The 14,047-nt window shown below is 37.6% G+C and overlaps 1 protein-coding gene across 2 annotated transcripts in view; it reads right to left on the bottom strand.

The window, feature by feature from the left end:
* The window catches only part of LOC129905841 (neural-cadherin), a 269,076-nt gene that overhangs the window by 33,007 nt on the left and 222,022 nt on the right, over positions 1–14,047 (bottom strand). For both annotated transcript variants that reach the window (XM_055981443.1, XM_055981442.1), the window contains exons 6-8: positions 11,594–12,917; positions 6,472–8,773; positions 6,179–6,349 (exon numbers count right to left, since the gene is read on the bottom strand). In XM_055981443.1, the coding sequence (XP_055837418.1) occupies positions 6,179–6,349; positions 6,472–8,773; positions 11,594–12,917 (3,797 nt within the window). The remainder of the gene's footprint in view (positions 1–6,178; positions 6,350–6,471; positions 8,774–11,593; positions 12,918–14,047) is intronic.

Genomic DNA, 14,047 nt, shown 5'->3' with positions numbered 1-14,047 from the left:
AATATTATAGAGCACTTCTGATTATCGTAGAATGTTGAAATTTATTAGAACGGTAGAGCTGGTAGTTTATACAAAAGAAACAATTTAAAATTTGAGAATTTCAGCCAGGGGGCGTGGCAACCGCCCATTTCCGCTGAATTTTCATCAAATATTATAGAGCACTTCTGATTATCGCAGAATCTTGAAATTTGGTAGAACGGTAGAGCTGGTAGTTTATACAAAGGAAAAAATTTAAAATTTGAGAATTTCAGCCAGGGGGCGTGGCAACCGCCCCCATTTTCACTGAATTTTCATCAAATATAGAGACTTTCAATTCTACAGCCATACCTTGCAAAAAGTAGTGAAATCACAACAAAAACATACTGTTAAAAAAAGAGCCAAGTTCTCCTATGTTGAAATTATGCTGGCACAAAAAGTACTGAGATGTAAAAGTGTACCAAGTTCTAAAGTTTGGGTTCAAATTCGTATCAATAAAATTTTGGTTGTTTACTTGGCAATTTTTGAAATAACTTTAAAAATCGGTAATTAAAAGAAAAATTGTCAAGAGAACAATCAAAATTTTATTGATACGAATTTGAACCCAAACTTTAGAACTTGGTACACTTTTACATCTCAGTACTTTTTGTGCCAGCATAATTTCAACATAGGAGAACTTGGCTCTTTTTTTAACAGTATGTTTTTGTTGTGATCTATTTAATTTAAATCAACTTATTCCCGCTAGCGTATCGCAGAACAAAGTAGAAATGAGATAAGTTTCGTGATAAAAAAAGAACAATCCCGCAGAAATGCAAAAAATACTGCCTACTCATAAAGTGGGTCACTGATAAATGGAATGATAGTCAAGCTTCTCAAACAGGAAACTTGATGAAGTGCGAAAACGATATTTCGTTGTATTGATATTTTTCCCAAAAGACAGAACACAGGAGTTATCTAAAGGTTTTAAGAAAACATACACGAAATTGTGTAAAAAAAAATATATCGAATTTTCATACAATTGACTAAACCATCCTCAAGTTGATAAAATTTTCCCTGATGTATTTGAAAGAAAACTTCTCCAAACAATCGTTTGCTAGCAATTTTTTCGCCGGTAAAAAAAACATCCGACGATGAAGGTGAGCTTCAAAACTACGATAAAAATTAAATGTGCTGTAGTGCATCACTTGTGCGCTCCTGGTCAGGAAACTACGTGTTAAACATTTTAAAATGCATCAGGGAGCTTTTGTAAAGGCAATGCCAATCGCAGAGCTATGTATATGTATTCGACACCAACCAATTTCATGTCACAAAACAACTTTTCACTTCAACAAACAAAAATTTGAAAAACTATAACAGTTTCATCGATGTTGAATATCAATAGTTTACAAATTGTTTTAAAATTAAAACGTCACTTTGACAGTTTTAAGGACATACAAAAAGAAAACAATATATCCTTATTCACAGTACATAACAATTTTGTCACAAAGTACCAAAAAATAAAAAAAAAACAACTTCTCGTCTAAATTCATTTAGCACAAAAAGGTGTTTCAAATTTGGTTCATTTAATTGCTAGACAACATTATAATGTAACGATATTTTTTTTGATGTAACGCGTGTTCTTGTTTATTTAAATTAACTTGTAGAGCTCAAAAACCCTTTTTATATTTATACGATCGCGTATATACATCATTTTGAGCGATGTCCATTTTATCCATTTCAGGATAATTTATATATAAACCTGTTCCTATGTCTTTTCTCTGTCAAAATAGAGAGTGGGAATTTTTTTTTTTTTTTAATTCTTTTACTGAACAGGAAACACGCTAATTTACATTTCATCCTGTTTAATATTCCCCCTTTAAACTTGTTATTTGAAACTGACGTTGTTGTTATACAAAAAAAGGGTCGAATGTGTATTTAATTTAAATATTTTTCGTTTTTTTTTTTATTATTTTTTTTTTCATTGGAGAGGAGAGTTTAAAAAAAAAGGAGTAACCCTTTTTTGGTATAAAATTCAATTTTTGTTTTGTATCTTTATTTCATTTGCTTGTTGAGCTGTTATTTTTTTTTTTTATTATTTTTGACTTTCATTAACAATTACAACTTTAAGCCAATGACGAAAAGGTATTCGCTTTATATGTATATTTTTTTTGCATAATAATTGGGTCAATATTGAAGTGATGTTGTGTGTTGAAATTTTTTATCCTGTTTGAAGAGTGTGTGTGTTTGTATTTTTTAACTTTCAATATTGTCAGGATTAATTTTGGGCACTTTATTTGTGTTTATATTATTTATCCTTCATTTGTTTGCATTTTTTTTTGATAAAAGTTCTTCATACTGAAGTTATTTGCCAGAAAACGTCTTCATTAGTATAACAAGTTCTTTAATTTTTCGTGCTAATCATTTAATTGTCATTTTGACAGCTCAGTGTTTGTTTGGTAGAAAAGGTAAATGTTAGGATTTTAAATAAATCAACCTCTGTCTACCAAGACTTATTTTCACCTTCACGTGGCGAACATCGAGTGTCTAGTATCTACCTCAACCTAAAATTGTGTCAAACCCAATGCACAAGTTGTTGGAGGCAGCAAACGAGAGAGTGGGTGGGAGAAGAAGTGTTTTCACTGAGAGGAATTTTCCTAGATGAAATCAACGGTTTTCAGTCAGAATGAATTACACAGGGGACAACTTTAATGGACTACTTCGAAATATTCAGAGATATGGCCAATAAGGAGGGAGTTAACCGGCCTCCCGTTCATACAATTATTGTTTAAGAAACTGGCGTGGACGAGAGGCAGGAAGTTTTGGAACGACTATGAATGTCGAATTAAAACGGATTAACTGAAGAAATTCCTAAATTATCGTTCCAAAATATTTGGAAGCTTTATAACTAGGAGCCATTCTCCCGAACACATTTCTTTATTTAGAATAGACTAAATTGATTTGCACCAGTACTTTGTAGTAGCCAGTGTACGAATACAGATATCCAGACCGTCACCAACACAAGGAAATACTGTGGGGAGGTTCGACTTCCGAGAAATGCTTTAACGATCACGTTTTAAATAACCTCTAGGGTCCTACGTATAGAGAGAAAGTGGCAAAAGTGGCAAGAAATGATCGATGATAGCATCTCTGAGACGCTGGAGTTTCACTAGGCCCTGGTTGGTTGATGGATGCTGACAAGCTTACAAAGTGACACTGCAGGAAAGAACCAGGCCTGCCAATGAGCTCAAAGAAAACCAAGGAATATCAGCTTTTCAGGACAAAAGAGGCAACTCGAGAGCAATCGAGGAAATAAATGAACGCTCTAAAAGGAATGATGTTCCGAAGATTATAAACCTAGAACTAATACATGTAAAGGCGAACAAGGAATCATTGCCGTAGTGTGGCAAGCGATCGATGCTGAGAATTTGGGAAAATCCCTTCTGCAATCTCCGCGATGACGAAACCAACTACTCTCAAATATAGATTTCACCATTCAAAGTTTACGAAGAAGGCCTGAACTTCCATGTCCATGACCAGGCCGAAGCGAAGGAAGTTATATCTAATCATAAGTCCAACAAAGCTGTTAGATATGACAGCCTTACTGCCAAACTATTTAAAGCGGCAGAATATGACCTGGTTGGGAGTATGTACCAGCTAATCTGCTGAATAGATATGAAACCTCAGAAATGTCTACCCGATCCCTAAGAAAGGAGAGCTTCTGTGATGCACCAGTTACAGAGGAGTAAGTAACCTTAATATCGTCTACAACGTATCACGTGAACGTCTGAAGGCTTTCGTTAAGATAGGTTCGTATCAGTGCGGCTTTAGACCAGAAAGTCTTCCATCGAACAAATATTCAAATTACAGCAGATCTTGGAAAAAACCCAGGATCATCAAACCGATAGTTTTGACATCGCCGCCAAGCTCATTCATCTTTGAAGGGTAACGACGAAGAAAGCACGTTAATAGCGCTAAAGTTGGCAAAGACCTCATCGATACCTTTCATGTCAAAAAAAGGTTTTAGACAAGGCGATTTGCTATCATGCGACCTCTTTTGTATCATCCTGGAAAGAATAATACATAGCTCTAAAGCCACCATCTTTCAAAATTTCGTTTAATTGCTCGCATATGCTGACAATATTGCATAATCGGAAGAAAATAGCGTAAATTCTGTCGTGAAACAGGGACACCCAACACCCCACTTACCTATTGGACAAACTCTCACCAGACCTTCGAGGTAGTAAAGGTCTTTGTTGACGTAGGTTCCGATATTAACCTTCTGTCGGCACACGGGTGCGAATTTGGCTGGACAAAATTGCAAAACTAAAAAAGGTGTTCCCAAAACATTGTTATTATAATGGTGACAGTATACTTTTTAGAAAGTGTGGATACAATATTCGAATTCTTCGGAAAATTCTACGTCAATTTCATAAACATATTTCCTATAAAATATTGAAACCGAAAAAAGTTACAACGACATGAAAAATTACAAACCAAATTCGCACCAAAATCCACTTTGGGTCATTATTATTACAGTCTAATGGTCCATTTGACCTTAGCTTAGTACAATTATAATAGTTCATCGATTACTACAATCACCAAACAACACGTGCTCAACACCACTAAGCTCTAAGCCTTGTATTAAAAACTCATGACCTCCTATTTCTTAAATTTCTATTTAATTATATTTACCAATGTTCTTTTTGTGATAATTTCTATTAAACCAATCTACCTTTAAAAGAAAAAAATCCAATCTTTATATTCAAAACACACAAAACTTACCAAAAATTACCTCTCTCTTTTGAACATCACAGGTAGGAACCTACAAAGGTATATTATACACGTACAAAATTAAGCCAATATACACAAAAACCGCTATACCGTGGTGCGTCTATATGGGCAATACATCTATTTAGATTGATTTACTTCCAATCGAAGTCGAATATCAAACAGCTAATTCACAGCTGAGAACGTGTCAGGAATGTTATATGCCATATTACATTTTGCTAACACCATACCAACCCAACACACAGCAATTTTATTGGTATAATATTTTGTTTACCAAATGCAAACATTTTCCCATCGAATAATACATAGATTGATATCCTGGTTTTGGTATTAACCTACACACATACAATGAAATAGAGAATTCCCAAACAATATAAACATTTAATCACATACATAAAAACCACCAAAACCATGAGCTTCAACAAGCCTTATAAAGAAGAATATAGAAACGGTGGTATATCGTAGAGCGAAGTACCTTCAAGGCAAATTGATTTATTGATGTTGTGTTCCCAGAAGAAAAGGATATCCAATTTCATACACAAACACCTCTACCATTACCACCAAAAACAACACAACCTTTATGAAAATTTACGCCTACATTCATGAGTCGTTGGAGGGTATCCTTTTTTTTTTTGTAGAGTTGAAGAATCAAACTAATTGTTTTATCGGGGATACGCAATCAAAACGATAACCAAATATAGCGGAAATATTATCCTCGCCATATTTGTTTTGTGTATATTTGTGAAGTGTTTATGTGTGTGTGTGTGTGAAAATGATGTTAAAAGGACTTCCGACATCCGCCTGCCGGCAATATACACACGTCCGTCAGATATCGATGTTTTAAATTCGTGTTTTTTTCGAAATGAATCCTATTTCATATATACCGTTAGGTACCCTATATAAATATTATGTTGTGTGCCTAAAGGGTATAGAACTTTATATATTTTTGAAAATTTTTTTATTTCATTGTGTTCGTTCTTGTTTTATAGAAAAAGGATATTCAGAGAAAAAAAAAAAGAATTACAACTAAAAAAACAAACAAAAAAACTTAGAAGACTTTAAAACAAACAGAAAAAAAAAATCAAAAATAAAATAAAAAGTGACTGAAGATAGATGGATTTTTGTAGTTTCATCGACTTGAAAATCACTGGAAAAATACCAAGAAAACTTTTAACATTTCTTTCCATCATCAATCTCATGTTGAATCGTTCGTTTGGCAACAGAGAGAGCGAAAGACAGGGAGAATGGAAAAAAAAATTCTTAGCACATTTCCGGCAAGTTTAAATCTTTAAAATATCATGGGAATATAAGGGATATTCAAGGAATGAAAATGAATGAAATAAGAAAAAAGAAGTTTCTCCCACCTTTTTTGACAGGAAAAAACACACACACAAAAAAAAATTAATAACAGACAGAAAGGAAGAAAAATACTCACGTGCACTCGTATTCATTCCATAAATCCACACACTCGAACGGATCCGGACAGATAACATTCGAACAGGGCTTATTCGATGGACAGTTCTTCTCCAAGTTCCTTGCCATTGTTGCCTGACCCCATTGAGTGCCATTCATAGCTGGTGGCAGTGGCAGATGTTTGCCTTCCAATCTGTCAAATAAAAAAACACATTTCAGTTTTAATATACTCCTGCCCCCCTCTCACTCAGTTCACAGCACATAAATCAATATCGATCTATTTATCTCAAAAAAAAAAAAAAAAATGATACCCACCTGATGTCATCAAGGCAACTCTTTTGATAATCCGCATACACTTCAAATGTCCTTACACCCGTATATTCAGCCTTTCCACCAGCATACACACCTTCCTGTTTATCCACCAACAGCCATTGATGCCCTTCGAAGGCAAATGTTTCGTTGTATCTTCGGCCCTCACCTCCGTCCAGTTCAAGAGTTGCCGCTGATCCATATCGATTAATACGCACCACGTGCCACTGTCCATCATCCACCGTTATAGCATTAAGCCACAGGTCTCGCTCTTCAGTGCGCAGCGAATTCAAATTATACCGGAAATGCAGGCGAGCTTCTTTGATCTCGAGAATTCCATACTCTCGATTGTGCTGGTCACTCACACGGAACAGCTCACCATGTTGTTCCCTTGTCCGGAATCTCAACTGTATCTGTGTACTATAACGATCGGGTTCGAAACTCAAAGCATACTTTACATAACTCTGCTGCTTAAAGGTCGTTGGTATTGTAGGAATGTTGCAAGCTGGCCCAGTCCACCCGGGACGACATTGACACCGTGCTTCACTTAAACTACCCACACAATTGCCGTGTTCCCAGCAACGTGCTGTCTGTTCACTCTGAGCACAAACCTCCTCTGTCTGAGGGCACCCAGCTACACTATTTCTCGACAATCCCGGATGAGCCAAATCATATAACTTGCTATTATGCACAACATTTCGTATACACCCATCGAAACCCTTTGTTGTTGGTGCATAACGCCAAAAGTACAATGACTGGTCGAATTGTTCCCGATACAATCCTCCAACTTGCAAGGGAGCATTTACATTCAAATACTCACTGAATGGTGGTATCAAGCCACGTGCCTGGCACGACATATCATCGAATTCCGGTGGTGTGCCATCCTCCATTTCAGTCACTTCGGCTGACTTGCAATAGTCCACTACCATACGAACATTTTCGGTGTCCCAAAACAGATCCACCCGATGCCATTCACCATCGTCCAGTGTCTTTTTTGTTTTAACTCGCAGTTCGAGAGTTCCCGAACCAAAGTCAATAAGCAACCGTGGAAAACCACGCTCCAGCTCGAGCGAAACAAAATCCGATATCAGCATTTCATCTCGTTCCGGTGGCACTATTGGACCATTGTACAAAATCAGGCCATCCGGTTTGCGGGTGATGAACTCCAGACTCAGATGCGATTCATCGCACATCTCCAAGGGCGGATACCAGGCCCACCCATTGCCACGGAAACTTCTCGTTGTCTGTTGGCATCGGGGTCCAGCGTACCCAGCTGGGCAGGAACAATGTGGACCGTAGCGTGTTTCGATGCATCGACCTCCATTGTAGCATGGAGTATTGCGACATGATTCACCCTTGCTAAAGTTTCTTGCTCCACATGTACATTCGGCCAAGGTGTCCACCCGAACACCCACTAGAGAGGTTTTATTCGCATTCACCATGTAGGGTAGTGTGCTAATGTCCAGGGTATTCGTGCATGAGCCCTCGCACATTTGATTCTCATACAGACACTCGTCAATTCCCACCATTGTGATGTTGATGCCGACATCCTTCTCAATCTCTTCGCGATGCATCAGGACAATGCCATTTAGTCGAACTGGCTTGTAGTAGGGTGAGCCATGAGCGGAGAAACGTACGTCAGTTAGTGGCGGATGACGTCTCTTCAATTGCACACTGAAGATGTCCACATTCTCGCGGTCGGTGTTAAGCAGGTCGGCCAACTTATCACGGAACCTGTCCAACTTGCTGCGTGACAGGCTCTGCGTACGATAATTCCATACACGAATGAAGTCTTCATCTGATATTCCAGATATCCTAACAGAGCCTGAATTAATGACTGCCTCATGGGGTATTTCACGGACTGTAACTGTGATATTGGCCGGAACATCAGTTTGAGTGTGTTTCCTGTCGTAGACCTTGAATCGTAGGTGGTAACGACCCTCGCGAGTTCCAGCTCGCATCGTTACCATGCCAGAGTCTTCGTCCAATTTAAAACGAGGATGTTCCTGAGCCTCCCAGTAGAATTTCTTGTCGGGCAAATCCCAATCGTCCAAATCATAAACGTACACACGTCCGACTTGAGTGTCGGGCGATTGTCCTTGGTAGTTATAGACGAAAATGTCCTTTGAGCCTGGTTGCATCTTGTTATCGTTCACATCGCCAATCACTACGGTAAGTGTACTGGTGCCAGTCATGGCCGGACTGCCATGGTCCTTAATCACAATGGGGATTAGGTATTCTTTTTGTTGTTCACGGTCGAAGGAGCGTAATGATGAGACTACAGCCATACCATCACCATTGGCACCCTCTATATATATTCAAGAAAGGACGAAAAAAAAGAAAGTAGAAAAAAAAAATGGTTAAAGTGTTTATGAAATGTACAAGGGAAATCACTTTGGCGATTTGTTTCCAGAACTGGCCACAAGCAATTTGCAAATTGAGATTGCACGAAAAATTTCAGAGCAGAGCCAAAGTCGGAACTCCTTGCATGGAGGCAAGAGATGTCTATCTTTTTGTCTTTCTTGTGTGCTGCCCTCTGTGTTCTCTTCTGTGTTCCAGAGGACTCACTTACCGGCGAAATGATTCTAAAGAAGTGAAGTGATTGCTCATTGTTCTGGTGTGCTATAGTCGTATATTGTTCGTTTTTCAGATTCGGAGCTAGAAGGAAAACTACTGAGAAATCCACTTCTTGTTGGTTCTCTGCATGCAAAAGGATTGCTCTGGTTTTTTTTATGTATGCGGTTGGGGTAATGTGAATGGGATAGAGGTATTGAGGGGGGTAATCTTTAGACAACAGGAAACCAGAGTGTAATTAAATTTTAATTCAAACAGAGTCACTGATGAGGATGATGATGATGATGGTTTTGAGGAGAATTCTTGGTTATGCTCTTGGCATGTATTTGGTTCTTTGGTAAAATTGACTATACTATAGAAAGTGCACTCTCTTTCTGACTCTACGTATGTTTATATAATATACGTTCGTATTGAGTGCAAGTGGATGTTCTTCTCTCTTTGAGAATTGAATTTGAAGGTTGTTCTTGCCATTGACACATATATAGAAGAAAATGATGTTGAAGAGGGCATCAGGAAATTCTCAAGGCAGGAAAAATGATTTGAAATGAAGAATTCATTAATAAATGTCCACAAGGAATCTTTGGAGAAAATTCAATTGACACACAACATACAAGGTTCATGACGACGCACGCACGGACGGTTTTGTCATCATCAAAGAGTTTAACCATGAACTCAAAAGTTTCTGGTTTTTTGATGTCATGACTATGTATAATAGGAGAAAGACAAGTTTTCAATAAGTTGAAATGGTCATTCGAATTTCTTGGAATTTCCTTTTGAACGTTTTTGTATGAAGCCAATTTCTTGAAATTCTGTTGGAGTGGACATTTAAAATGTATTTCAAGTTTACTTTTCCATGAGCTTGGTCCTTGAAAGTTGTAGCTTTAAGGATAGCAATCAAATTTCAGCTTCTATGCAACTGATTTTAAACAACGATCATTTTATTTGGAAATGGTATGCAATTAATTTAAAACTAGAATTTGTTTCATTTAAACTAGTATGCAATCGCTATAAAACTAATTTGCAACTTATTTGAGACTTATTTGGAACGGATTTTAAACTAATTTCCTATCAAATTTCCAATCAAATTGAAACTAATTTGATATCGATTAGAAAATTATTTACAACTGATTTGCAATCAATTTACAACTGATTTGCAATCAATTTACAACTGATTTGCAATCAATTTACAAATGATTTGCAATTAAATTCCAAATAATCTAGAATCAGTTTAAAAACTACTTTTATTTCATTTGGAACTATTATGTAATTTTTTCAAAATAATTTGAAACTGGTATGCAATCGCTTTAAAATAATTTGCAACTGATTTAAGACTGATTTGAAACCGAATTTAAACTAATTTCCTATCGAATCGTATATGCATAATGAATACAATGCTATCGATTAAAAACTTATTTCCAATCGATTTGAAACTAATATGGAGTCACTTTGAAAGCAAGAAAGTATCACGTAAGAAAGTATCACAGGTTTCCTTGGTAAGTATAACGACTTTCCGCGATAATTATCACAAATTGCTTCGTTAAGTATCATGGTTCGTTAAGTATCAAGTTGCTCCAGTAAATATCACAGATTGCAATAGTATCACAGAACATCTCTGAAGGTATCAAAGGTTGGCCTAGTAAATATCACAGGTTGCCATGATAATTATCACGCGATACAACCTGAGAGTATCACAGGTTGTATCACAATCTGTCTCATGGACTATCCCGGTGAGTATCACAGATTTTCCTGTTAAGTATCACGGGTCACCCGATAAATATCACAAATTTCTACAATAAGTATAATGGGTTACCGTAGTTAGTATCACCGGTTGCAGCAGTTAGCAAGCATATCGGGTGGTCCCAGTAAATATAACTGGTTACCATAGAAAGTGTCACGGTAAGTGTGAGAAAAATTGCTACGGTATCACGTATCAATAGTTGCCGCAGTTAGTATTACGGGTTGCAGCAGTTACGTCTGGGTACGTATCACAGGTTTCCCTGGTAAATATCACAAGTTGTCCAGATAAGTATCACAAATTGCTACAATAAAGGATTGATAAAGTTAGGATCACGGCTTGCAGTTAGTACCACAGGCTACCCCAGTAAGTATAATAAAGGTTGCTATAGTAAGTATCACAGGTTGTCACTGAGAATATCACAGGTTTCTATGTTAAGTACAACGGGTTACCCCGATAAGTATCAAATTGTTACGGTGAGTATCACGGGTTGTCCCATTTAGTATCAAGGGTAGGGGTTATCCGTGTTAGTATCACTGGCTTTCCGGTGGAATATCATAAGTTGCTCTGGTATCTTAGCAGGTTGGCCTGCTAAGCATGAGGATTTTCCCTGGAAAGTTTCACAGGTAGCTCTGATAAGCACCATATTGGAGGGTAAAGTATCACAAATCGTCTTTTTATGTGTTTTGTATAGTATCACAACTCTGTAACATAACCTGAACTATACCGACTTGTACACTTCATCAATTTTTCTCCTTTGCAAATTGCCACCAGCTGGAAATCATCAAAAACAAAACAAATCAACAACAATATACTCACTTTGATCTTGTTCCACCTTGAATGATGCCCGAATAATATCATCTGCACCCGGATCCAATCGGAACTGGAATGGTGGTCCATTGCTCTTCGAACGATCATCATCATCCGTAGCCAAAATTTCCACAACCTTACGTGGTGGCACATGCTCCGGTAGTACAGGCCTATAGTCCTTTAGGAATTTCGGAGCATTATCATTTATGTCTTGTACAATCACAGTTAATGTTGCCGTAGCTGTTTTTGGTGGAATACCATCGTCAATGGCCAATATCTTTACTTGATGTCGCGGCACCACTTCACGATCCAACGAACGCTGTATCGACACACTGCCATTTTGATTTATCGAAAATTGTCTCTGTCGATCTGATGAACGATCTATCGAATACGACACCTTACTCTTGCCACCCTGATCCGGATCGGTAGCTTTGAATTTCTCCAATTCAGTACCAACTTTAGTATCCTCATACACAGATACCTCAATGTTGGCCCGCTCAAAGTGCGGTTTATTGTCATTGATGTCACGAAGCTTCACCACCACCCACGAATATGCCACATGGTATTTGTCATTGTCGTTGTCTTCGCCCTTATCGTTGACTTGTATACGAAACCGGAAGCCATTGCTTTGCAATTGGTCTTCATAGTCCAAAGGTTGAACGATTTTCAAACTGCCCGTACCATCGTTATTTCGGACCATTGTAAACTTGTCCGCTCCATAACCACTGTTATCAATCACTTTGTACTGGAATTTATTTGTCTCGTCCTCGTCGTGCACTGTGACCGTTAGAATGGGCATTTCCGGCAAGCTAGTCCCATCGGTTTCATCCACCTCCGTAAACCATTCGTCCTTTGTGAATTGTGGCGGCATATCATTGATGTCCTTCACACGTATCGATGCTGTGCCAGTACCCTTGAGTCCGCCCCCATCCATTGCAACCACTTGTATTGAATAATCTGGGGTACGTTCTCTGTCCAAGCAACAAACAGCTGTTTTGATAACACCCGTTTCCGGTTCAATTTCAAAGATGGGCGAGCCAGTTTCCTCCTCGATGACATTCTTCTCAATGGAATACACGAGTTTTGCATTGAGCCCCTCGTTGGGGTCATCATAATCGACGGCTGTCATTGTCATAACAACCATGCCAGCTGTACCGTTTTCTGTGACATTACCAAAGTATACTCCCTGTGGGAATATTGGGGCATTGTCGTTGATGTCCTTTAGATTAACTTGCACATCTGCATAGCCAACTAAGCCTTCGCCGCCTTCATCTTGTGCGAATACTGTAAATCTCCATTGAGGTCTTCCGTTGGGTTGATCACGGTCCAAGGGCTGCAATGAGGACAAAAAAAAAGGACAAAATGTTAAAAAATGTTTTCTAGAAATCCTTCGGAAAATCGTGTATATGTGAGTGGTTTAGACATATAAACGATGCTTGTATGCATATAAACTTGAACAAAACATGGAAGTTGGGAACGCCCCTGGTTTATGTGTGTGTTTGATATGTCGAAGTTATATGAATGTACCATATACCAGCCCCCTACGACTTAGAGAGAGAGTCGTTAAGTAAGGGTAATTCATTTCAAATGGGGCAGTAAAAAAAGGAATGTCCAGTTTGTCAACGAAACAACAAACTAAAACTTAGGCAGTGGCTTCTATCGTATACACATACTTAGAGTTCCCCATGGGAAACTGTGGAGGAACAGCAAAAAAAAAATCATTGCCTCAAGGATAATCCCATTATTGAGAGTCAAATCATTTATGGCTTTTATTTAAAGCCTTTTAGGGAAGTAAGAACTCAATGTTTCTAAGTAAGAAAAATTGCTGTTGCTGCTAGTTTTAGGAATACAATTTAAGAAGGTGTTTTAACCAAGGTATCGAGTAGTTGAAAAAGTTTTTTTTAACATCATCAATAAGGATTAAACCTCTGGGGTCCCCCCCAAAAAACTTGATGTCGTGGTTTTTTATCACTATTTGTGTTTAAGCTGGAAAGCTTAGTAAAGTGGGTCGATAGTGTGTTGATGGATATTTAAAGGATATTCAGTATGTATTTCCTGAAGGAAATAGTCCTTGTATAGAAATTAGGTAAGGCTTTTATTTTGGATTAGTTGAAACGTTGAAATGTAGGCTTTTTTTGGTTCCTCATTTAAAATCGCACTGGAGTGAAATTTCAATTGAAAATAAAGATTTCGGCATTTCGGCAGAAAAAAAAAACACCCTTTCATCCAAAATAGCTGTATGACCTTCTAAGATTCTTGGCTCCTATGCTAATTTAATATTATTTTTACTAGATTTCAATCGGGTACCTACCATTTTGTGAACTGATGTTGGCATATTACATATTTATATATTTTTTTTTTTCAAAAAAAACACCCTTTTTTCAAATGCTCATTTTATTTGTGGTTTGTATGAAAAAAAAATTGTTACTGAATTTTTCAACCGTACTATACTAACCGAATTAT

This window comes from Episyrphus balteatus, chromosome 1 (assembly GCF_945859705.1).
Source record: "Episyrphus balteatus chromosome 1, idEpiBalt1.1, whole genome shotgun sequence".
Taxonomy (NCBI): domain Eukaryota; kingdom Metazoa; phylum Arthropoda; class Insecta; order Diptera; family Syrphidae; genus Episyrphus; species Episyrphus balteatus.
The sequence above is the reverse complement of the archived record's forward strand: the minus strand, read 5'-3'. Positions and strand labels throughout refer to the sequence as shown.